The sequence below is a fragment of the Phymastichus coffea genome, unplaced genomic scaffold, assembly GCF_024137745.1.
Source record: "Phymastichus coffea isolate CEN01 unplaced genomic scaffold, Cenicafe_Pcof_1.1 PCOF00001, whole genome shotgun sequence".
NCBI lineage: Eukaryota > Metazoa > Arthropoda > Insecta > Hymenoptera > Eulophidae > Phymastichus > Phymastichus coffea.
In genome coordinates this window covers 4,201,987-4,229,243 of record NW_026706812.1, presented here as the reverse complement: position 1 = coordinate 4,229,243, position 27,257 = coordinate 4,201,987, and the positions used below count along the sequence as shown (strand labels likewise).

Below are 27,257 nucleotides of genomic sequence, written 5' to 3'. Positions count from 1 at the left end.
TAAAGATTTTGCAAAAAGTGTTGCAAAGTCTTATTTAGAGCAACCGATTGAAAAGTTATCAAAGCATTTGAAACTCACAATACCTGATCGTAGACGAATGTGTATAAAGTGTACCATAAGAACAATATTTTATTGCTATGAGTGCAAAACTCATTTCTGTGATACTTGTTTCAGAGAGTATCATCATATCCACAATAAATCCACAAAATCTTCACAAAGAATATGCAAAGCTAGCAATGACTGCAAGAAACGTACGAATATTTATTGCGAACAATGTCAAGAGTATCTATGTGCAAATTGTTTTGACTCTTACCATCTTGAAAAAACAGGTACGCTTGATGAATAATTTCTTCCGCTATTGCATCAATTATTTTGGAAAATACTAGAAAAAGTGCTAAAAATTCAAGACAAAATGTAGCACTTAGATTTGCGATTTTATCAACACAAACTGATTTTGGTATTACCGACGCCATATTAGATCCGCCATTTTGTAAAATTGAAATTGATACTAGCATTATATTCAGCGACATCGAAAGTATAGTTAGTATATATTCATTCTCTAAATCGGCTTTTATTTAGAAAATTTTAGATTTCCCCGCTTGTCAACATGTTGCTGGCCGCCATCTTGGAAAAATGTTCCAGGAAAATTCGTAATGCCTAGGTTCATCAAAGAACTAACATTTTCAATGTAAATCTACATTTTCATCCTGATTCTATAAATTTCAGCAACTAATTTCTGAAAGAAAAATTCTAATGTAATACTAAATTTTCATCAACATTCAAGACGCCATTTTGTAATTTTCCGTGAAAAATATCCTAATTCTGACTGCAGATTCGTAAAGAGCGGGAAATTTTACAATAGAAAAGTGACTTCTAGTATACATTTTCGATTATTTTGAGGTTTTCCTCGGTCAAAAACAAATCGACTATAAAATGGCGCCTTGGGAAGAAATGGGTTAAAAAGGGGGTTGCAACCCTTCGGTATAAATGTTATGTTCTTAAAAGCTCCTATTTATAAGAAAGTTTTTAACGTTGAGTTTACTGAAAATTACTCATTGGATGCTGAGAAATATTAAAAAACCTGATTTTAGGGATTGATTTTCAGGGTGGATTTCACCCCTTAAAAGCCCTAATGGGCCGATAAAAAAAAAACACGTATGTAATTTTTTTTCAAGTACTACAACATATTCCAAAATCATTCAAATCGGTGAGGTCGGGTTCGGGTGGTTCCCTTGTGAGTCTAATGTTTTTAATTTTCGTGAAACTGCTCCGATGCTTGCTTTGACCGTTATAATTTAGGCAAGTTACTTTGTGTTACAACTTTCGTACTGAAATTCATGCACAAGCTTGTGGAGAAGTGCTGTCTTTTTAACAAAATCTCACCCATGTTGGATAGCTCTGAACTCTCTCAAGTCAAATTGAGGCTGTCAGCTTCACTGTGGGTCCAATTGACGCAACACGCTCATATGTCGAATACAGTGATAATTTTTCAAAGGGGGGAAGAGCTAGGCAGTAGTCACTATCTGAGAACTTTGAACCGAATTCTCACATATGGAGTTATCAGGGTGGGCGGGCGGTTAAAACAATCGCTGCTGTCTTATGATGAGAAGCATCCTATCATTTTGCCGGCAAATTCCCAGTTAACCAATTTAGTAATGGCCGATACTCACTAATGTACAATTCACGGAGGTACTCAGCTATGTTTGGAACACATTCGTTGTCAATTTTGGATTCTGAAGGCCAAATTAAAGATTAAGACTTTTGCTCGAAACTGTGTGACATGTCTAAGATTCCAGACAAGTAACTTCTATCAACTAATGGGAGATTTACCGGAAAGTCGAATACAACCTTCGCGAACTTTTTCAAATTCAGGAGTCGACTACGCGGGCCAGTATCTTCTTCGCACATCAAGACATCGTGGCTACAAGTCATTCAAAGAATACTTCGCAGTTTTCGTTTGACTAAGTACGAAGGCGGTTCATCTGGAATCTGTGTCGTCATACGACAATTCGTGCAGAAGTTTAGGTCGCATTGATCTCATGACTATTTACATCAACTGCAAAAACGAACTAAGTGGTGTAATCGTCAGCCTGATTGCCGTGTCGGAGATCTGGTGTTAATCCGGAACGAAACTAAAACTCTTACATGTTGGCCTCTGGGCAGAATTGTCAAAACACAAACAAAACAATTTACTGGCAATACTGTCAACTGTTATTTATCCAGACTGTCAGTCGATTAATTTTAATAATTACGGAATTGTCAAAACTTTTTCTGGCAATGATAATCTAGTCCGTGTGGTGAATGTTCGTACTGCAACAACTACTTTTCGGTGACCCATTTCCAAACTGGTGAAACTCTTAGAAAATCCCATGACGGAAGATTGAAGATCGAAGATAAAAGTAATCAGATGAAATACTTGTGATTTTCGAATGATTGAGATCAAGCCTTGTACTTAACTTATTAAACAAACTCTTATATTTTTGCAAAATTGATCCCAGTCACTCAGGAAGATGATTTTATTATCATTTTGTTAAAATGAGGTGGGCGATAATATTGAGCAATTACATGTATATAACCTAAACCCTACTCATACAAACATACTTGCGCGTGCACACACACACACACACACACACTTGTTAGAGTAGAAACACACACTTTCCGGTTTGCGCTGTTAGCGCCTCTATCGCATCGGGCTACAAGTCAAGCAGTCTCTCGTCGAGGCGCCTCGTCTACACACTCTACCCCCACCTCAATTACCTATTTGGTGAATAAATACGAGGTGTGTTCAAAAAGTACCCGGAATTATAGTTTTTCCAAAAAAATATTTATTTACTCGTTTACATCAATGTGATTCCCTTCAAAGTAATCCCCCCAAATATAATATACTTATGCCAGCGTTTTTTCCAATCTTCCAAGCACTCTTGATATTCACTTTTTGGTATGTCCTTGAGCACTCTCAGCGATTCGGCCTTTATTTCTTCAATCGAGGAAAAACGCTGTCCTTTCATGGGTCTCTTCAACTTTGGGAACAGGAAAAAGTCACACAGAGCCATATCTGGTGAATATAGAGGTTGGGGCACGACTACGGTATTGTTTTTGGCCAAAAAATTACCAACAAGCAACGACGAGTGAGCAGGTGCGTTATCGTGATGCAAAAGCCATGAATTGTTTTTCTATAAATCGGGGCGTTTTTTCGGATTGCTTCACGCAAACGTCACATAACTTCAAGGTAATACTCCTTATTAATCGTACGACCTAAATAAATACTACCTACCACTCGTAAATACTTGTTTTTTTCATAGCAGACTCACCATAGGCTTTTTGTAACATTTCACACACTTTGTTACTCTTTATTTTATTTTTTAAGCAAAATTTAATACAAATTCTTTGATCCATTTCTTTTAAAAAACGAAAATCGCCGAGCTCATAAAAACATGTCAAACCTTAGCGACTACCGCAGACAAAGTAAACAGTGAATATAGCTGAAAATGTTATCATACTTCAGGGGCATGTATACCAACACAATAAAAAAATATTTTGACAATCGGACTCTCCAGACCCGCGAAATTTAAATATTCCGGGTATTTTTTACACACACCGTAATCGTATTATAGTAACCTCGTGCTATGAAAGAAATAAATCTGACCAATTTTCCTTGGTTACTGTTCCCGCCCCCTCCCCCGATTTTAGGATAATATCTGACACTGTTAAGGAGCCTTTATTGTCACCTATATGTACACTGGTTGGTTGCATGTATATAAATTAGTGTATGTGTATCAGTAATGATTTATATTTGTATTGATAATGATTGAAGTGTGAGTGAATTATTCTTCTACACGAATAATGTTGGATATATATGTAGTATGGCTTGATTCTACGTAGCTTTTTTACGTTAGCATTTAACGTTACAATTGCAGTTTCTGAGTACTCTATATTCAAGGAATTACTTTAACTGACGAAAACTAGATGAAACTTACTCAAAATTAATACCTATTGTGATTTTTGACCAATACGTGATGCTTCGAAGAACAATATTTATTTGTTCGCACTTTACATTGAGAACCAGAGCAGTACTTTTGTTTTTAATTACTGTGCCAAATGTGATTTAGTACTAGTTGCTTTTGACTTATTTTGGTAAGCTTCGCAAACCTTTAAAATGAGTTCTTTTTTTATTATCTTTTTATTATTATTAGAAGTTGTATTATACAACACAGTAGCGTTCGTTATAGCTGCCTGTAATATTCTTATGAAAATGATTCAAGTCCATTTTTTAAATAAAAAAATAAAAAAAATAAAAAACTAAACTATTGATAGTACTTTGCTACAGTGCTGGTGATGAACATCTACGCCTTCCATGAACTTATTATAAGTAATAAATGTATTCGAGGATGGTAAATTTACCAACAGTTAACAGCTCTATGAAAACAAATTGGAAAAAATATTCTCTTTCTATTGATGAAAGTTTTACATGTAAAATACCTCTCAAGACATACGAGGTGTGATCAAAAAGTAAGGTGAATTTTTATTTTTCTCAAAAAATATTTATTTATTCATCAATTTTTATTTTATCTCCTTCAAAGTAATCCCCCTCGGATATAATGCACTTGTGCCAACGCTTTTTCCAATCCTCAAAGCATTTCAAAAAATCATTTTTTGTGATCTTGTTTAGTTCATTCTTCGATGCCGTCTTTATCTCCTCAATCGTGGCAAAACGCCGTCCTTTCATGGGCCTCTTCAGTTTTGGGAACAAGAAGAAGTTACAGGGGGCCAGATCTGGGGAATACAGTGCCTGTGGCATCGTTACTGTGTTGGTTTTAGCCAAAAATTCGCGCACAAGCAACGATGTGTGAGCAGGGGCGTTATCATGGTGCAAAAGCCAATTTTTATTTTTCCACAAATTCGGACTTTTCTGGCGGATTGCTTCGCGCAAATTGCGCATAACTTGCAGGTAATATTCCTTATTTACTGTTCTACCCTGTGGCAAGAACTCATGATGCACTACGCCCCTGCAGTCAAAGAAAACTGTAAGCAAAACCTTTACATTTGATCGAACTTGGCGTGCTTTTTTTGGTCTTGGTGATCCAGAATGCCTCCACTGGGACGATTGAGTCTTAGTCTCGACGTCATAACCGTATATCCATGTTTCGTCACCTATTATAACCCTGTTGAGTAAATCTGGATCATCGTTGACGTCATTCAGTAGCTCTTGGGCGATGCTCATGCGACGTTTCTTTTGGTCGAAATTGAGCAATTTCAGAACAAACTTCGCTGACACACGTCTCATGTCTAAAACACTCGTCAAAATTGATTGGCAGAAACCAAATGAGATGCCAATATCATCAGCAATTTCTCTAATGGTAATTCGACGATTTCCCAACACTATTTTCTTCACTTCTTCAACATTCTCATCAGTTGTTGATGTGCTGGGGCGTCCAGAACGAGGTTCGTCGTCGGTGTCTTCTCGGCCTTCTTGGAAGAGTTTATACCACTTGTAAACATTTTTTTGGCTTAAAGTAGACTCACCGTAAGCCACTTTCAACATTTCAAGTGTTTTGGAACATTTGATTCCATTTTTCACACAAAATTTAATGCAAACTCTTTGATCCATGTTTTTAGACAGCAGCAAATCGTGGAGCACGCAAACCACTTCTAACCTTGATGCCTCTCACAAACAAACCAAACATACTACAAAGCTGAAATTTGGAACGTATGTTCTAGACGAGTGTACCGACATAACCAAATAAAAAAGTCGAAGATCGAACGGACGTAGCCCGCTAAATTTCAAAATTCACCTTACTTTTTTATCACACCTCGTATACTAAAAGAGCAAACGGTATTAAAATGTTCAACCTACTCTTAACTAAAGCTCTAGATAAAAGATTCACTATTTGAAATATTAAAAAATCTGAACGATTCACTTCTAATAAAATAGCTATAAAAATTAAAGAAAAAAGATTACTAGAGAAAAAAAATACTATATAATAAAGTCGAGTTCAAATAAACCAAACTAAATAAAGCAGTCATATAATTAAAGAAATTACTGTATCAAAGAAAAAAACTTACCAATGCAAAAGAAACTTAGAGAACTGAGTCCAACAGAAGAAATAGATTATTCGTTATGGAAAGTTTTCTCACGTTTTAAAAAATTCCGTAAAATTTCCTTAAAAAAATATCGAAAAAGTCAACAACAAAAAATGTGGAAAACGGCTTACTCTAAAGGCCTACCTAACTTCTCGCTAATTTATTTTTTGCAAAATTAAATTTTCAAAATTTTAAAAATTAAAAAAACCAAGAGACCATTTCTGACTTACTCTTTGAAGCTATGGACACATTCAAACCTTTTTTTTTCTAAAAAAAATTTTATTGAATAGAATTAAAGTTGATATCCCGAAGATGCTCATGGTACTCATTGCGCGAAATTCTGAGCGATACATTTTTTACGTTTTCTACAGAGCCATTACGTGACACAATAGTTTTTTTTCAAAACTTTTCGATTTCTGGTAATAAAAACCAACCAACAGTTTATTTCATTATTTTTAAAGAAATTACTGACAGCAGCTTTTAAATTCCAATTTATCCCATAATGCCTCCTAGGCGACATTTATCTGCCCTAGAAGTCGCTCGGCTAGTGACCTTTGTTCAGGAGGGGTACAGATATCGACAGGTTGGTGAAGAACTCGGTGTAAGTGCTTCGGTTGTGTCTCGTGCGTACAACCGATTCCGGGAAACAAATCCGCGGGAAGTTTGCTACAAATGCCGACAACCAGGGCATTATGCCAACAACTGCCCGACGCGAATTTCGGAGCCAACGCTTTAGTGTCAGGTTTGTGGGACAATTGGCTACGTGTACAGAGATTGCCCTACTTGCAACCAGGTGAAGCAGGGAAACCTCAATGCGGGAGTCGTCGACCGCTCAACGACTTTTGCCTAAGATGGATTGAGCGGGCCATTGAGGTACAGAAGGTGCTTCGCGCAAGGAGCGAAGGCACCGAGGAAGAAGGGAATAGAGTTGAGGCAAAAAGGGAAGGCGAAAACAAGGTAGAAATTGTTAGTTCTGCGCCTCCTCTCTTGTATTTCGTAAAAGAGGAAGGCGCGAACAAGGCAAGAACTGCCAGTTCTGCGCCTCCTCTCTTAGATAAGGTAATAGCAGAATATTTGAAAGTCAAGACTAAAGTCAAGCGCGCAGTATTTGTAGAATATGAGGATCCGGAAAAAGGTAGTAGGGAAATTGTAGAGCTTAAAAACGTTTTTAAAGGCGAGTTTAGTCGTTCGACATTGAAAGAGTTTCGGGCGCACTGACGAGGGCGTTAGTTTCTCTAGTAGGATCAACAATGAATCCGAAGGCGGAAATAAACGTGACTCGTTACAGCAAGACGCGGAAAGTCTTCAAAAAGGTCGACACACTAATACGCGGGAAATTTTGCCCAATAAGGATGAGCATGATGCGATCGGGTTTAAAAAATTTTGCGCGATAGTTAGCTCGCCCGAGAAGTCCCCACCGATGCAAAGTGAGTTGCCATCGTTGCGCACGAACACAAGTGAGGCAAGTTCGAGTATTTCGGCCACGGTTGGGCAGGCTTCGGAAAAGGCCGTTGCTTTAGGAAATCAGGGCGAACCTGCGGTAGAATTTGTTTGTGAGAAAGCGAGTTCAGGCGCTGTGCTCCCGTCAGAGCGGACTGCGACAAGGGTCATGGTCACGCGCGATAGAAGTGAGCTTGTTGATAACAGGGTTGGGTTGGGTTTGGACGTTCGGTCGTCGGTGCCGATGCGCCTTCCGTTTTGGTGAGGGGAGGGTCTGCGTGGAACTCAGAAATCCCGGAAAAAACGGCAGATAAATCGGACGCAGCGTTAGTCGCAGTTGTAGAGAACAGGTTCTTTATCAAGATCGACATACGTAGGCGGGCAATACTATACAGCGCTGCTAGATTCAGGTGCTCAGGTATCGGTAGTGGGACCGAATCTCGACTTACGGTTTAGGGACCGTTTAAAGCCGCCTACGATATTCATACAGAGCATCACGGGTGATAAGCCACGAACGTGGGGCGACTTAAAGCTGAGTTTTGAAATTGGTGGTAGGACGGATTGGTTAATTGCGACGGTAGTATCTACGCTTAAGTACGACTTGATTTTAGAAACTGACTTCTGGATAGTGTGGAATATAAATATTAGTTACGGTAATCGCGCTTGGCGAGAAGGTGACCAAGGTGATTGGTATCCGTTAGCAGAGCAGAGTAGTAACAAGATAGTCGTTTCTGCGGAATGCGCAGGTTTAAGTAATTACGAGAAGACTCAGCGAGAGACAATCTTGGCGTTAGTTCACCGGATTGTCCGTGAGCCTGATGAATCTCTAGCGGTTACAAGAGTTATCGAGCACGTCATCGATGTGATACGCGCCCGATAAAGACTCCGATGCGTCGAATGTCGCCTCCGATATTAGCGTTCACGCAAGGAGAAACTATACGGCTTTGGAAAGCGAAAATAATTAGGCCATCGAATAGTCAATGGAGTAGTGTATCGGTAATCGTACGTAAGCAGGACGGAGGTTATAGATTTTGCCTCGATTTCAGACCGGTAAATAAGTCACGAAAGTAGATGCGTATCCGATGTAGCATTGATGCTATCTTGGACAGGTTGCGCGGAGCAGTCTACCTGTCGAACATAGAGCTGTAAGCGGCGTTTTGGCAAATTCCGCTATCGGAAAATAGCAAACAATATACAGCGTTCGTAGTCTCTGGTCTTGGTTTATGGAAGTTCGAGCGAATGCTGATTGGTTTGATAAACGCGCCGGCTACTTTTACGCGTCTGATGGATGCACTTTTCGGCCCAGAATACGAGCCGCATCGCATGTTTTTTGGTATCTCGACGATTTGCTGGCAGTTAGCGCGGATTTCGATAGCCACGTGATTTGGTTACAGAAGGTTCTGAAGCGTTTAGTAATTGTCGGTCTAGAAATCAACTTAGAAACGTCCGATTTCTTCTGTTCGGAGGTAACTTATTTAGGATACAGGTTAGGTAGCAAGGGTTTGCGTCCGGATGATGACAAGGTAAAGCCAATAGTAGATTATCCTGCACCGAGTAACGTAGCTCAATTACGCCGTTTCCTAGGTATGGTAGGATGGTATGCGCGTTTTATCGAACACGAGAGTGAGATAAAGGTCCCGTTGACCAAGCTTATTTGAAAGAACCAGCCATGGGAATGGAAAGAAGAACAGCAAGTTGCATGTAAGAGGTTGAAGCGCGCATTAACAGAGGCGCTGGTACTCGCGCACCCTGATTTTACGCTCCTTTTGTACTTGCACTGCGATGGCTATTCCTTCGCGGTTGGCGCGTATTTGGTCCAGGTATTCGACGACGGCGAGCATCCTATATGCCCCGCCAGTCGGATGTTAAACACGCACGAGCGAAATTACACGGTGAGCGAAATAGAGTTTTTGGCAGTACTTTTTGCGATAAAAAAGTTTAGGCCTTATATAGAATGCTCACACTTTGTCATCGTTACGGATAATAGTGTGCTCACTAGAATCCTAAATAAACGCGAGCTAACAGGCCGATAGGAAAGATGGGTACTAGAATTTCAGCAGTTAGATTGCGAAATAGTACATAAAAACGGAGCGCTGCACCATGTGCCGGACGCACTTTCGCGAGAATTTGAGGATGAGCTCGAGGTTTGCGCATTCGATAAGATACAGGGTGCTTCATATACGAGGGTGGTCCGATAAATACTTAGTCTCACCGCCCGATGGCACCACTTTTGCAAAAGAAGTATTCTATTACGTAGTACAACCTTCTCGATGGTTACTGTCAAGATTTCAGCCGGATCGGAGTTATAGTTTATTTTTGAGAGCGTGTGAAAACAAGTGTGTCCGTTGATTTTTGAAAAATGGAAAAAGAGCAGTATCGGTCGGTGATTCGATTCTTGTTTTTGGAAGGGAAATCGCGCAGCGAAATCAAAAAGCGCTTGGATGCTGTGTACGGTGACTCTTCTCCTTCGATGGCGACCGTCAAAAATTGGTTTAACGAGTTTCAACGTGGTCGCACGTCGATTTTTGAAGAGCCACGTCCAGGTACTCCGAAAATGGCTACCACTTCGGCCGTGAAAAGACTTACGATCGAATTGCTCGTGAGTATTACTGGCCACGAGTGTGGTATGATGTGAGGACATTCGTAGGTGAGTGCTCTCAATGTCAGAAATACAAGGTAGTCCAGCAGACGTCTCAAGGCCTAATGGGTAAGCGCGTAGTAGAAAGACATGTGCCGTGGTAGCGACTGACGTGGTAGAGCTGCCCCGTAGCAAGAATAGGTTTAAATACCTGGTGGTTTTTCAAGACTTATTTATCAAATGGGTCGAGTTAAAACCGCTACGTTCGGCGGACGGTTCTGCTCTTGCTGACGCGCTTGAGGAGTTAATCCTGTTTAGGTAGGAAACTCCAGAATATATCATTAGTGATAATGCGATGGTATATAGGAGCAAAGTGTTCAAGACAGGTTGCGAGAATACGGTATCGAACACGTATTTTGCCTTGCATATCATCAGCAAAGTGACCCTATTGAGCGTGTAAATCGAACGCTAAAAACGATGATAGCGATATTTGTAGATGTCGATCACAGGAGCTGGGATAGGTACTTGCATGAATTTCGTCATGCTATCAATACGGCGACTCAGGCGTCTACAAAGATATTGCCGGCGTTTCTAAACTTTGGTAGGGATCCGCGTCCGGTAAAGAGTTTAATGCGCGAGATTAAGGTAAAAGCCCCTATTGTTAAGATAGACACGAAGGCGTGGGAAGAGAGGCTATCACGTTTAAATACGTTACGCGACTTGGTAGCTAAGCATATTGATGAAGCTCAGAAAAGCAAAAGAAACACTACGATAAGGGTAGGCGCCAGGTGCTTTTGCAGGTAGGTGATTTGGTTTTGCGCAAAGTGCATACGCTTTCGAGCGCAGCCGATGGTAAAAACGCGAAACTCGATCCGAAATTCGACGGACCGTTTGAATTTATTTCAGTAATTTCACCAGAGATCTACGAGTTAGCGACAAATAGTAAACGTCGTACTACTTGAGTGCACGTCTCTGAGATTAAGCGTTAGGTGCCTCCGCGAAAGGTAACTAAATAAGGGTCATGGGATGATTCAGGTGTGATAATTTTTGTTTGTTTCTTTTTTTTTAAAGTTTAACGAGTGCAGCGACGAAAGTAGTAATGACAGATTCCGGACACTAGAGCAGCATCTCTCACATCGCCGAGGACCAAGTACCCTCAGGCGTGACGATCGCACGGGTAGATTCGCCGGAAGCTGTTGAGGTGATGGAGATTGACCAAGCGTTGAGGTCTGCCGCTCGCTTTCGAGCTTAGAGCAGGCAGCCTCTTACGACGCCGAGATTGCCTCCTGCACCACGCATTTAGCTAGGACGTCGGTTGGTCGAGGCAAGGACGGAAAGGCGTAGGAAATCCCGTTGCCGCCGACTTTATGTCCGATGCCGTTTGTAGGCGATCGACGAGGGGTACGAATACTAACGGGTAATCGAAAGGCATGCTCGATAATCCGGCTCGCGGCGTCAACGCGTACGTGGTATGAAGCGGTACGTCGGCGCGCAGCGTTTAGGGTTACGACGCTTTGCATCCGCGAGGCGTCGGAAAAATTGAGGGTTATCGCGGTAAAAGGGGGAATTGTCTTTTCGCAGGCGGAATCGAGCAGCCAAGGCGAGAGATCGCCGGGCTCTCGAGCCGCCGCGGCTGGCTACCTCGCCGGTAGAGCGGCGAACAGGGGCCGAAGCACGAGGGCTTCGGTTGGTAGACGGAGCAGGAGTCCCTCGTTGCGAGGTGCCACCAACGGCATATTGTAGGTGGTGTTGAGCTCGAGCGTTGCTCGGAAGAGACGATACGGGCTCGCGAGCTACCTCGAGTAGCTCCGACGCCGCACGTCCATGCTCCTCTCCCATACAAGCCGCTCGCGCATCAGAAGTCGGACTCCGCGTACCAGTTTGTTCGCTGGAGTTTAAAGAAAAGTTATATAATATATGGAAAAATGATTTAATAAATAACACAAAAAAATATAATTATAAAAACTATGTCGAAACGCTGGATAAGATAATAAAAAATGTTAAAGAAAAATATTTAAACAATGCTATTCGAACAGCTCAATAAAACCCAAAGAAATTATGGTCCATTATAAACAACAAAATAAGAAGAGATAAAAAAAAGGTAACAATATCGATTACATCATAAACAACAATAAAAAATAACAGAATCAGAGGCTATAGCAGATGAGATGAACAAATTCTTTTGCAACATAGGAACAGATCTAAATAACACAATTACACGACCATAAAATAAAAATATTATTTTGCTAGATAGGACACAAAAGGTATATTTTTAAACGAGATCATTAAATAATATTCAAATTAAAAAACACAAATGATGAAGTTGATGGCATTAATACCAAGGTAATAAAATTACTAACGAACTTTATTCAGAACCTATTACCAATATCATAAATAACAGCATTGAAAAAGAAATATGGCCTGATATACTGAAAGAAACCAAAATTATACCACTACACAAATTAAAAGAAATCCACTTACCTAACAACTACAGACCAATTTCATTATAATTTCTAACATAGCCAAAATATTCATAAAATCATACATAAAAGATTATTACATTTCATAAAAAGTTGCAACCTTATATCTACGAAATAATTTGGATTTCGTAAAAATAGAAGTAAGTACTCACTACATCACATAACAACATAATTTACAACAAACTCGACTGAAGTGATCCAGTCATTAAAAGCTACCATGACAAGAGAAAACTAAGAGTAAAAGTTAACAATATCATAAGCAATAAAGAAAAAGTAAAAATAGGAGTTCCGCAAGGAACAATTTTAGAACAATTACTTTTCATACTCTATTCAAATGATCTATTACTAATAGTGCCAGAAAATACAATCTTTCGCTGATGATACAGTTATTATCTCGACTGATAAGAGTTGGAATGAAATAGGAACAAATATGAATAAAAACTACAAAGTAGTTGGAACTTGGCTAGCGTTAAATAAACTTTCATTAAATATAGATAAAACAATTTACATAGGATTCGGTAATAACTATAACAATACACCAGAGAATCTTAAAATTGAAATCCTTGGCAATAAAATTAGTCTAGTAGATAGTATATACTACATACCTAGCAGTTACTTTCGATAGTAACATGAAATGGGGTCAACATTTACAAAATCTATACAAAAAATTAAATATTTGATGTATGTTTTCTACAAACTATCAAAAATAATGAATTTTGACATATTAAAAATGCTCTTTTACGTACTCTTTCACAGTATTATGTCTATGAAATTATTGCTTGGGGAGGAGCGTATTCAGGTAGAATTAAAACTGTAACATGTACTATAAACGATCTCACATAAGATTGATCTATTTCAATTACTCAAAAATACTAGATAGAACTAAAGAAGACAGAAACAAAATAATCAGGATGGCAAACGATTTTCTGAAACATTTAAATATTGAATCATATAACAAGAATATTAAAAATATACAATTTATAAAAGCTACATACTCAGATCAAAAGCCGAAACTAACGAACTTCTATTGAAAAAGTTTTTGATAAAATAGTGTAACAGGCTGCCGTTTAGTCTATAATCTCTTGAAAGTACCTTTATAATGACTAGACGACGCCTAGTTATCTATGTGCTCAGAGCACATCAACCTACCTTGCCTCGGAGTGCGCCTGCGCAGAGTCTCTTCACTATTCCGAGTTGGGTTCCCCCAACTCACCGCTTGGCGGCGCTGTCGCCCCTTACTAGTAGCGCCCGTGCGGTCGCCGCTGGAACCTAAGTTGACGATTCCCGTCTACCGGTATCCGCGTGCTCCGTGCTACGCTACCGGCGAATTCGAATGAAATGTAAACACTAGCGACCTCCGGACAAAGGAAAGAACAAATAACGATGACTCGTTTATTTAAAACTATTAATCGGTTTATTCGATTAGATCAAATACACGGGGAATCTGCCGAGAGTCTTGCGCACGCTAGCGCGAATGACAAAACACGCCGTATGAGAGAGAGAGAGAAAACCGCGATTACCGCGAACTAACCGCTCGCACGCAACAACTAATTTCCTCGCGCACGCTGCGCGGGATCGCTCGCTATAACAATAATAAAAAGGGGGAAGGTGCACCTACCGCGAGAACGATGAGGATACGGTGGCCAACCGTATCCGAACAACCAATTGCTGGAACGCCGCTTCGCTGCTCGCTACACCGCCGCGATTACTGTTGCTGCTGTTGTTGTTGCTGCTGTCGCTGCTACTGCTGTTGTTGCTGTTGCTGCTGCTGCTGCTATCGCTACTGCTGCTGCTGTTGCACCCAACGCACACACCAAAGTTCGCACTGTTCGCCTTGGCACCACCACGCGAAAACTTCAAAACGGCTCGGGAAAACAGGTTAACGACACAGGCGGACTGAGTGACACAGTCATACTGCCGGTCGGAGCCTCCCCTCCCGGTCATTGCACCTACGCGCTCTCTCTCTCTCGCGAACCGAACGCGGCTCCTCTCGTTTAGCCGCTCATTAACCTCGCGCGAGTCTAACGATTTTCGATAATCGTTGCAATAGATATAATAGGAGAAGAAAACAAATGCAAGGATCGTGTAAAGAAATTAATCAGCCCCGGGGAAGTCTATATAGGATCAAAACTGTAGCAGGATGATCTACCGATACAACTATTTAGGATATAGCAAAGCCCTACTGTATTTCTACAGGGGTACACAAGGGAAACAAACATTCATTAACTCAACATCTTCATTAGAAGCTTAACCAAGCTACTATGATATACAGTGCCGGTCAGCCACTTTTACCCCCCCACGGGCAAAATCAGTCTAACTTCAAAGTTTTATATCTCTGGTAGAAATTAACGTACAGAGACGCGCGTGGGTGCGTTTGAAAGGTCTTTCGGAAAGCTTTCAAATGATATGACTCACGGTTGCCATCGATTGTTTTTTTAAATTTTGCAACAATTATGCAAAATTGAAAATTCTGAAATTTTTTTATTATTTTTGACAATTAACCAATTTTGGAAAAAAAATCGTACGAAAATTTGAAGTACACCATTTTTTAGCTATTACCAAGCCCTATCTGAATCACTCATCAAAAATTTATTTTCGTCAAATATGACGCGCGCAAGGGCATTTTTTCCTGGAAGTGACAGTTTTTTTCAACATTTTTTATCTCCGTCAAATTGTAACAATCGAAAAAAATTTATAGGAGAAAAAATGTTTGTTTTTTCACGTAGAATACTGCAATAATTTTTTTTTCGGTTTTTCGAAAAATTTTTTTTTTCGGTTTAAATTATTTTTCAAGGTCGAAAAAAAAAAGATTTTTTTTTTGATGTAATTTACGATACTTGTTATGTAGTATTATTGAATGGGTGGAAAAAAATTTTTTTTTGTGGTTTCTCATCTTTTTAGCGTACCGACTGTGAGAAAAAAAAATTTTTCGAAAAACCGAAAAAAAAAATTATTGCAGTATTCTACGTGAAAAAACAAACATTTTTTCTCCTATAAATTTTTTTCGATTGTTACAATTTGACGGAGATAAAAAATGTTGAAAAAAACTGTCACTTCCAAGAAAAAATGCCCGTGCGCTCGTCATATTTGACGAAAATAAATTTTTGATGAGTGATTCAGATAGGGCTTGGTAATAGCTAAAAAATGGTGTACTTCAAATTTTCGTACGATTTTTTTTCCAAAATTGGCTAATTGTCAAAAATAATAAAAAAATTTCAAAATTTTCAATTTTGCATAATTGTTGCAAAATTTAAAAAAACAATCGATGGCAACCGTGAGTCATATCATTTGAAAGCTCTCCGAAAGACCTTTCAAACGCACCCACGCGCGTCTCTGTACGTTAATTTCTACCAGAGATATAAAACTTTGAAGTTAGACTGATTTTGTCCGTGGGGGGGTAAAAGTGGCTGACATTGTATTCAGATCACCTTGTAAATATTCAACCCCCCATAATATAACACAAAAAAATATTCCCATATTACGGAGAAACAGTGCAATTAGACTTATATGCCCAGCAAGACTCAACAATTTTGAAAGACTTATAAACAAAAGAAACATGAATGAGACTATGGGAAACTGCACAACGGCAAAACAAATGTTAAATAGAATTTGGTAATATAGAAAGAATAAGTACAGTGAACAGTGATCTGCTTACTGAAGCAGTACAATGCTACTTCAGTATAAGCGGATACGCCCAGAATATTCTAGTTAAGTTATGTATGTATTTTTAATTTTATATAATTTTAAGTTTTTAGTTTCAATTTTACACCAAACTAGCAAACAGCAATGAAATCCCTCTGCTGGATTACATTTAATAATGTATGTATGTGTATAATTTATGTACATTAATCTGCAATAAATAAATAAATATGTCTAGCGCAGAGTCAGCAGTAGTAGCAGACGAAAGATAAGAGAAAGGTAAGAGAGAAGTGCGTCGACGATAAGCAGAGAGAGAGAGAGTGAGACCCGCGAGTATGAGTGTGGGTATGTGTGAGGTCTGCGTGGCGAAGATATGGGGCGCAAGGAACAGCAATTAGCTGGCGGCTTTTTGAGAGAGAGCGCATGTTGCGCGTCTCGTAGCAGTCTTTTTCCTTGTGGCGGTTCTTTTGTGCATTCTATTGTGCGGCCTTGCCTCGTGACAGTTCCGAACACGTTTCCGAACTGTGGAAGTATAATAGGTGATTTCGTGCGTGCACTACAAGGGCTGTTAGTGCAATCATGAAATACCGCTGTCACTATCGTTGTTGCGACGGCAACGAGACTTGAAAGTACCGAGCTATCTACGACGTGCATGCGTGTCTTTTCGAGGGCTTGACGCTTACCGGCAGAACGTAATAATCGCAATAACCCGTGATGGACGAAATGACTGAAGACCGACAGACAAAAGTATCAGAGTATCATGACTCGGGAGCTCAACCGAACTGCGACCACACTTAGGCCTGGCAAGGCACAAGGACCAGACTCTTTCTCGGGGGAGATCCTCCGAGAGATCGTGGGAATACGATCGTGATTACTCCTGGACATATTTCAATGCGGTCTTGCGGGCTAGTATCTTCTTCATGTGATGAAAAACGGCTAGATTACTTAAAGATAAAGAAGAATCGAATACTCCATCCTCCTGCAGACCGCTGAGTGTTCTGGACACAGCGGGCAGACTGTGCGAAGCATTATTGAAACCGAGAACATCGATTCTGAAGGTACCACTTAACTGTAGACGTGACCCTGAAAGTCACGGTAACCTGATTGCGGACGAGGCGTATATACTACGGGGCGAGACCCATGGTTGTTCTGGCGACGCTAGACGTTGGAAACACCTTTAACACCGCTAGATGGAGGAATATTATGGAGGCGCTCCGAACCTCCAAAGTCCCTCCATATGTGATGCGGGTAATGGAGGAGTACTTATGAGATAAATGGATCAGATACCAGACGACAGACGGTACGGTGACCAGACGGATCACTGCAGGAGTTGCTTAAGGGTCTATTCTGGGCCCAGATATTTGGAAGATACTTTATGATACGCTACTTAGACTGGACATGCCAACAGAGGTTAAGCAGGTCACCTACGCTAACGATGTGACAGTAGTAATAACGACACAAAATACAGACTGGCACAAATACTGTTGAACCGCGCGATGATGCGAATGAATAGATGGATGGCCAGATATAAACTGAGCTTGGCCTGGATAATGCAGAACTCATTCTTCTGAGGAAAAGTAGGATTAACACTCTTATCTCAATGTCAGTCGGAGAGACACAGACACAGACTAGAAGGACTAAAGTATCTAGAGTTATTGTGTTATTGGGTAAAGTATCTAGCGGTGATCCTGGACACAAAGTTAGCATTTTGACCACATGTTTAAGAGACAGTCAAAAAAGTGGCAGAGAAGACTTCCGCACTCAGTCACCTGATAGCAAACCCATTTGGACTAAGATAATGGAAGAGAAGACTGTTGATGTCTATGATCTACTTGATCATGTTATACAGGGCGGAGGTGTGGTCCGATGCACTGGAGGTCAGAAAATATCGTTAACGACTGAAGATCGTACAGAGCCAGGGTGCTTTGAGGCTTGCATCTATAGGTCGGTCTCGGCCAAGACTGTACTAGTGGTAGCGTGCGTGATCCTGATAGACATACTTATAAGAGAACGGCAGCGCATATACGAACGAACCCCAGACATAACATGGATAGAAGCTGCGGAAGATTAAAGAAATAGGACAATAATGGGCTGGAACAAACGATGGAGGACGAACAAGACTGGCGCATGGACGATGATCAAAGGCCTGAGACTGTGAATGGAAAGGAGATTTGGAGAAATTATTTTTTTTCAGACCCACTTCCTTACTGACAACTTATTCGATAGAGGAAAAGTAAATAGTTCCGACTGGAAATACTGCGGACACAAACGAGACAATGCAGATATTTTTTGTGTGCAGTCACCGGAAACAACTACGATGTATTTCAAGGCTATCTTATGAGGAAAACAGCCCGAAGGATGCTGGAAGTTGTGGGAAATAGGCGGAGAGATGCATGGAAGTTGAGTGAATGTTGTGAGCGAATGAGCGCAAATACGTATGAAAGATCGAATAATTAGGAAGTAATGCTAACGAAGTTCCTCGCTGGGGAATGGACGAAGGTGGATATTACTTCTCTTTGCCATGACTTGTCTACTACGCTCAGATATGGTCAGCAGATTATCAGGCTGGCTCAAATGTCTTGGCTGTTAGCTATAGCAGCCCAGCCTGAAGTGATCGATCACTCCGTCACATGATCTACAGAAGATTCATTTGTTTTTTTCAATCACCATAAAATAATAATAATAATAATAACAATAATAGCTGTTCATTAATAAATTGTGTGTTAGGTTTAAAATTATATGTAAATAGGTTGAAAATATATTTCGATTAAAGTAATTATAATATAATTTGTCATAAATTTATAAATGAATGGTATAGTAATTTACAAAAACATCCCTCTCACATTTATTCTATCACAAGACTTCTTCGATACAGTTAATTTTATGGCATTCAATCGTAATGCCTTAATTCTTGGAATATTTCAAACTCTTTATTCAACTTTTTTTTTTTCATAATAAAATGTTCTTTCTAGAATAAAATATTGTCAATGTTATCTTTTAAACCTATTACAATATACATATAGATATTATATTTCAAAAAATCAACTGACACTACTAAGCAATTATATCTGTAATGCACAAAATTTGCAATTGTTAGGAGTTGCTTTTATTATCCAGAAAAAAACCAAAGTCTAAATGGAAAAGAAAAATAACTAATCAAAATATTACATAGATGCAGTAGATATATTTATAATACTGTTATAATGCTATTATAATAGCTTTTAGCTTATTTTTATTTCCGTAAACAAATAACAGTTACAATACGCTCAGTTATTTGGATGCAGCACAAGCGATTACCATTAAAAATGTTGTGGAAACTAGATTTATCCATTAATATTCTTTAATTCAAATGTACAGAATTATGTACTAGATCATTGTTGATTCGAACAGATCCACCATTTTTTTCAGGTCTTTTCTGAAATTATAAATAACAATTATGAATTAAAATAAATTCAATTACCACATTTACAATGATTTATTAATAAATCTAAACAATACAGCATCAAATATTATGAAATAAAAAAGACTTAGAAGTTACAATTAACAGTGTAAAATTTGAATGAATTCACAGTGTTTGGACTGAGAATAATTGATAAATGGTAAGGGCAAAATATTTTAGTTTTTGCATCAGACCATCGTTTTGAACTTGATTAATTTTTATATTATTATACTGAAGGCAACAGCGAATCAAATCACGTAACAGTACTTAGAAAACTGTCTGTATAAAATATATATAAAGATGTATTTATGGTTGTAAATCCGCATGAAAAACGTAAAATATGGCGCAATATATTAAAATGATGACATATTAATAAGTAACTAACGTTCACGACAATTAAAGTAACGCGTAATTTTATAATGTTTGGTAGTTTAGATCGTACCATTAAAGTAGTTTCGTTGGAAGCCTTTTTAATGTACGAGGAATTTGTATTGATACACTACCGTATATTTCGAGTGTACAAAGATTTACAATAGTGCCTTGTCCACTATTTTTTTTACATGAACTACCATTCTATATTTGATCTCTCTCTCTCTCTCTCTCTCTCTCTCTACTATAATAATCAAATACGTATATTTAAATTTATAGTCTATGTTTAATATAATAGTGATATTTTTATAATTATTGTAAGTAGGTAAGCTAGAGAGGCTACAGATCAGGGGGGGCCTCAGATCAAGGGGGGTCACAGATCAAGGGGGGTCACAGATCAAGGGGGGTCACAGATCAAGGGGGGTCACAGATCAAGGGGGGGCTCAGATCAAGGAGGGCCTCAAATCAGTGATCTGAAATGCATGATCTATCAGATCAGCACTCTTAAATCATGCGCAAGAGTTCCCGCCCTCCCCACGACCGCCCAATGTGAAATGCGTTTTAAATATTAAAATGTATTTATGCAGTTTATTTACGTGTATACAATGTAATGCAGACTTAGCTCAGTAAAAAAAATGAGCAGACACCACGGGGAATCGATCTCACGTCTTATGGATTGATAGACCGTAGCCTCTACCACCTCTCCACCCCTCCGCCCGAGTTCATCCGTATGTATGCACGTGTTTTAAGATCATATGTTATTATATATATATATGAATGCATAGATATTCATATATATTGTTTTCATATATGCATATATATTGTATACACAATTAATCGCAACGTCTATGTATATGCATGCATGAATCCATATATTTACTGATTATTAATTAAAGAAATAGTGGAGTAGAGTGAGGGGGGTGGTAATAGTAAATATATAAATTATTTTTTCTTAAATAAAATTTTTTTATTGATAAAAAATAAATCTTATTCTAAGACTGGATCTTCCCAATCCATGCAGCAACCATTTAAGTAAAGCTTTTTCATAAATTTCACATTTTGATGTGCGCACGTTGTTACGGAATTACCGTTATGATTAGCACACACAGTAACTGATTTCATATTTTTAAAAAGGGAAAAGCCCCAATCATTCAAGTCGAGAACTTTGAGGCCATATCGTTTTTACCACTCTTTTTTCAGGTCTCCAGAAAATTGTCTTAAAAATTTTTGTAGCACCTTTGAGCGTGCCTGTGATGATCAATTTATGCTCTTCGTACTTGATATCATCAGAGTCCGATTCTAATCCATTGTTAGAATTCCATCGAAAGATTATGATGCTTACATTTTTCAGATAGTCTTCGCCATGGAAACGGAGGTTTGAATAATCATACGAAAGGTTCTTCGTCGCAGTTAAGTAGAAGTATTGCTAGCTCCTTTAAGGTATATGTTTTGCCAGGCATCATGAAACCTTACATATCCACTACGTACTTTATTTTGGCTGCTACTGAGCTGTTTTAGGGAAGAGTCATCTTTTTAATACAACGATCTCCTCTCCCTAAATAAGTTTCTTCACATCCTCACTTACAGAATTGTATTGAACGATACGATCATGTAAAATGGAACAATACGCTGAAGTTCCTTGGGGAATATTTTCCCTTGTTTTAAACTCCAAACGTACATCCACTTCAGAGTTCTTCAATATCTCATTTTGTTTAGAGTAATCAATGACAATGAGTGGTACTTGTTTTATGAAGGTAGATTTTTTAGCATCGGTTCAGAGTCTTTACCGTAGTATGCCTTCTGGAAATTGGCATACATGTCGTATAACATTGCAAACTGATGCTTATTTATGTCAATATTAAGATTACCATACACATAACACTGAGAGTTGGGGAAAAGTTTCACGTTACTAATGTTGCAATGATCGAATACGCTCGCATTAACTGTTGAAATGTTTTTTTATTTAGTTCGAAAAACTAAGATGACATCACGAGGTTTTTCCAGTTGATTTCCAGTTTTGACTGTCCATATATGACTTGTATTCATAGGCAGCATTGGATACTCATATAATTCCCAACTGCGAAAACTCATTGAAATGCTTCTTTCTCTTTTCAGAAAATCAAGTAGACGAATCTTTTGAGTATTCCATGCAGTAACGTATGGCATAAGCCATTCGATGCGTGATATATCGTTCTCGATGTTTTCGATAATTGTTTCTAGTTCAACTAATTTTGTTGTTTGGATAACGGTATTCAAATCACTGCTCGATCGTGTGAGAATTAGTTCATGTTTACCAATACTTTGCGATAATCTTGATCAAATCCGAGAATGAAGTTTAAAGGCATAGTGACATCGCAATATACATCATCGTTGTTTATTTTCTGAAGATTTTCTGTTATACATCCGGCAATTTCAGCAATACAATTTTCACTTGAATTAAGTGATAGCCAATTTTTCATAATTGTTGTTAGACCAACGTTTTTGTATTTATCGATTCTATCGCATTTACGAGGTGTGTTCAAACAGTAAGGTGACTTTGTATTTTTAAGAAAAAATATTTATTTATTTATCAATATTTATGTTGTCCCCTTCAAAGTAATCCCCTTCAGATACAATACACTTATGCCAACGGTTTTTCCAATCCTCAAAGCACTTCTCATAAGCATTTTTCGGTATAGCCCTGAGTTCTTCCAGCGATGCAGTCTTTATCTCTTCAATCGTTGCAAATCTCCGTCCTTTCATAGGTCTCTTTAGTTTTGGGAACAAGAAAAAGTCACATGGGGCCAAATCTGGTGAATATGGTGGCTGAGGCATGATTGTGGTGTTGTTTTTGGCCAAAAAATCTCTCACAAGCAAAGATGAGTCAGCACGGGCATTATCGTGATGCAAAAGACATGAATTGTTTTTCCACAATTCTCGACGTTTTCTTCGTATTGCTTCTCGCAAACGGCGCATAACTTCAAGATAATACTGTTTATTGACCGTACATCCATATGGTAAGGACTCCTGATGCACCACGCCATGGTAATCGAAGAAAACAGTGAGCAAAACTTTGACATTTGAACGAACTTGGCGTGCTTTTTTCGGCCTTGGCTCATCTGGGCTCTTCCATTGGGACGATTGGACTTTGGTTTCGATATCATAACCATATACCCATTATTCGTCACCAGTTATGACCCTTTTGAGTAAATCTGGGTCGTCGTTGACGTCATTCAACAGTTCTTGAGCGATGCTCATGCGACGGTTCTTTTGGTCAAAATTTAGCAATTTCCGAACAAACTTCGCTGACACGTCTCATGCCCAAAACGTTAGAAAAAATTTCATGGCACGAGCCAAGCGATATACCAACATCCTCAGCAACATTTCTGATAGTGATTCGACGATTTTCCAGAACAATTTTCTTCACTGCTTGAACGTTTTCATCAGTTGTTGACGTGCTTGGGCGTCCAGAGCGAGGTTCGTCATTGGTATCTTCCCGGCCATCTTGGAAGAGTTTGTACCACTTGTAAACATTTTTGTTACTCAGAACAGTTTCACCGAATGCCACCGTCAACATTTCAAGTGTTTCGGAGCACTTTATTTTATTTTTTACACAAAATTTGATGCAAATCCTTTGATCCATATTTTTCGAAAGCAAGAAATCGCCGAGCACGCAAAACACTTATAACCTTTACGCCTCTCACAACCAAACAAAAAATGCTATACGTTTGAAACTTGATACAAATTTTCGGGAAGAGTGTACCAACATAACAAAACAAAAAATCGATAATCGAAAGTACGTTGTCAGTGAAATTTGAAAAGTCACCTTACTTTTTGAGCACACCTCATACCTACTTTTCTCAAATAAGTGACAGATGGCGTTGTTCACAAATAGAGTATTCTTTAAGACTGCATTTTTATGCTCGCACAATCTTCAACAAATACGCAATGAGCTACTAGATAGTAAAAGACACAGGTCTTGATGATGGGTTATTGGGTTGTATTGAGATACGAATTTTATCGCTATTTTTGAAAGATGTATTGGTGTACGGTTGATGAATATGAATCTTATAATGAGCCAAGGATTCATCAAAGGCGACTTTATTTGTAAAACGTTTTCCACTATTTCATTGAATGCATCAAAAAATAATGAAAGTTACATTCCACCAAAAATTACTTTTAAGTCTAGACTTTTTAGGAACTTTATGCTTTGACGTGTAAATCCTTTCGCTTTTCGATGACGATTGACACTCGGATTTCACCGTGTTATTGCTTTGACTTTCAATCGACGACTGATGTTTGGTTTGTATATTTTACTGCTTATATAGCCACCACTACTGTTTAAATTGTAAACGATTCCCATCACGTACTTTTCAGGTGTAATCTAATGGTTATTACTTCACCTCGAAAGTTTATTAAATTTCCGTCTTGGTCAATGATGCGTAATTGCAAATTATCTATACACTTTACGGTATGTGGGAGATAAATCACATTTGAAGAAAATTCAATAATTTTATATCCAGGTAGTACTGCAGGAAAAAATTCATGAATCTTGTGAATTTTACTCCCATATATGCACCTGATGTAATGTTACATTCGACTCTCAGAGCATTTACTTTGAGAATTTTTACTGGAAGATCCGAGTAATGAGAGATGTTTTTTTCTAGTTTACGCCGTGCAAGTCTCAGCACTAGACCAATGGAATCTTCTGGACGGAAATCGATATCTTCCGAACATTCAATTACACAACGTAAAGCGTTATTGTTTGGTTTCAGACTTACTGTTATTTCAGGATCTAAGGTTTTACGAAGAAATTTATCTATATCTTCAATATCATAACTACCCACAGATAAGATTACAGATGGTTTATCGCCAATGTAAAATTTATTGTTATTTACGAGGTCTGGCCGGAATACATTTAAATTTTCGTGCTAGCGTTATTCTTTATCATCCGGTGGGTGGCATTCTTCAAAGTAATCCCCACTTGATTAAATAACACGGTTGCATCAATGTTTCCACTTTTCAAAACAGTCCTGGAACTCACTTTTAGGGATAGCCTTAAGTACACTCGTCCCATTGTTTTTAACCGATGTTTTGTCATAGAATCGGTGTCCTTTGAGTGGTGTTTTTAGTTTTGGAAACTGCCAAAAGTGACAAGAGGCTATGTCGGGACTGTATGGAGGTTGTCGAAGTAATGCGATATTGTGTTTGCTCAAAAACTGCTGCACAAGATTGGATGTGTGCGCTGACGCATTATCGTGATAGAGAAACCAGTCATCACTTTCCCAAAAGTGCGGCCGTTTTCTTCTTACTGCATCACGCAAACGTTTCAAAACTTGAACGTAGTACTCTTTAGTGATTGTCTGACCTGTTGGTGCATATTCGTGATGTACAACAACTTCACAATCGAAAAAAACAATCAACATTGACTTAATATTGCTCCGACTTTAACGTGCTTTTCTTGGTCTTGGCGATTCAGAATGCTTCCACTGTGAAGATTGTTGTTTTGTTTCAGGATCATGACCATAAACCCATGATTTACCACCTGTAATAACTTTTCTAAGCAAATTATCATCGTTATTGACCATTTCCAGATTGTCCAGAGCGATTTCTAAGCGAATGTTCTTCTACTCTGCTTTGTACAATTTTTTGGGATGAATTTCGTACACACGCGTTTCATTCCTAAATTTTCTGTTAAAATTTCTGAAGTAATAGTTTTTGGTATCCCAAGGTCTTCTTCTAGTTCTCGCAGTCATACGACGATCTTGTTCGATTGCAAGTTGCACCCGCTCAATATTATCTGCGGTTTTTGTCGTCGAAGGTCGGCCGGAACGAGAATCACTATCGACAGAAGTGCGAACATCCCTGAACCGTTTATACCACTCTTTTATTCGTGTTTTGGTCATACCCTCGCTTCCGAAGGCCTTTTGCATCTGTGACGAGAGCCGTGTGCCGGTTTCTCGTCTGCGTTTCTCTCTCCTCCACTCGGCAAGGCGTAGTGGCCAACGTTGGGCGCATTAAAGTATGCGCCTAACACTTGGCCTTTTTGTTTCAGCGCCAAGGACGGGCCAGCGCAATTGAGCGCAGAAAAGTTGAAGAGCGCGGAGAGAGTGAGAAAGAGAGAGAGAGAGAGAGCGAGTGCGAGCATTAGACCTATGCAGGGATAGGCAGGCGCGCGACGCGTGACCGATAAGCGGCGCGTCGCGTGCCGCCTAACTAATAGGTCAGGAAGGCAGAAGAGCGAGCGCCGCTGAGTGGCCGCGAGACAAGCGCGAGAAAAAATGCGTGCGCGAGTTCAGTCCAGGAGAGTGCAGAGAGTGCAGGATTTGGGATAGTTGGAAGGAAGGCCAGCTCTACCAGCAACAGCTTTATCCTCGATTAGGGCCAGTCCCGCTTGCAAGGAGACCCGACGTCGCCTGCAGATTTTGGGTCTACAACCTCGACCGACGTGTCCTGCAGATCTTGGCCAGCAATTACAGCCAGTATCGTTCGGCAGCAGTCTGACCAGCAGCGACGACCGACACTCCCTGCAGCAGTGCTTCGTTAGAGGTTCTCTACGTAGCGAGGAACATTAACAGGAAAGGTTAAACCTTCTTTTCTTCTTTCTCTCTACACTCTCTCTCTCTGGTGATGCGACGACCGGTACGCGTTGAATAAGATAGCCAGGCATTCACGTGCCGGCTTTCTAGAGGTTCGCGCTTAAGTTTAATTCGTAGTAGAGTAAATCGCGACCGACGAATTGTCCAGGCGCCCACGTGCCGGGCAATTCATCCGGTGTAGGTTCGCGTAATTTTTAAGTAAATTTGTAATAGGTTAAGTGCGCGATTAGATATTAGTTAGGATGAAATGCGAAATATTCCTTTATGATTATCTTAAGTAGTTTACTGTTCTATTTTGTAGTTAGTTGGTCAATAATTTAGATTATGTTATGCGTGCGTATGTTTATGTAAATAGGTATTAATAATAATAGGTTGTAAGTGTGATTTGTTTTCTGTCTTTACATAATTTATTTATTGACCTCCCCTCTCTTTTCTCCCTCAAAGTGCCTCACTTACCCCGCAAAAGAATTGGTGACAAGGAGAGAGTATTGTCACACATCATTTCAATAGTTTCAGACCTCGCTTTTCCGAGTTCAAAGCAAAATTTTATGCAAATTCGTAGATCTTGTTTTCGGTCATTTTTGACATTATCAAAATCCGACGAACGCGAAAAAGGCACTATAAAGAAAGACATGCTGCGCATGAACTATACG

General features: G+C 39.2%; 2 protein-coding genes across 3 annotated transcripts in view; both read right to left on the bottom strand.

Annotated features, from left to right (window-relative positions):
• Positions 1-27,257, bottom strand: part of LOC131675773 (uncharacterized) — a 150,204-nt gene that overhangs the window by 87,289 nt on the left and 35,658 nt on the right. The window lies entirely within an intron of this gene.
• LOC131672348 (BLOC-1-related complex subunit 6) overlaps positions 19,059-27,257 on the bottom strand; it is a 148,128-nt gene continuing 139,929 nt past the window's right edge. For both annotated transcript variants that reach the window (XM_058949546.1, XM_058949625.1), the window contains exon 4: positions 19,059-19,633. In XM_058949546.1, the coding sequence (XP_058805529.1) occupies positions 19,585-19,633 (49 nt within the window). In that variant the 3' untranslated portion in view covers positions 19,059-19,584. The remainder of the gene's footprint in view (positions 19,634-27,257) is intronic.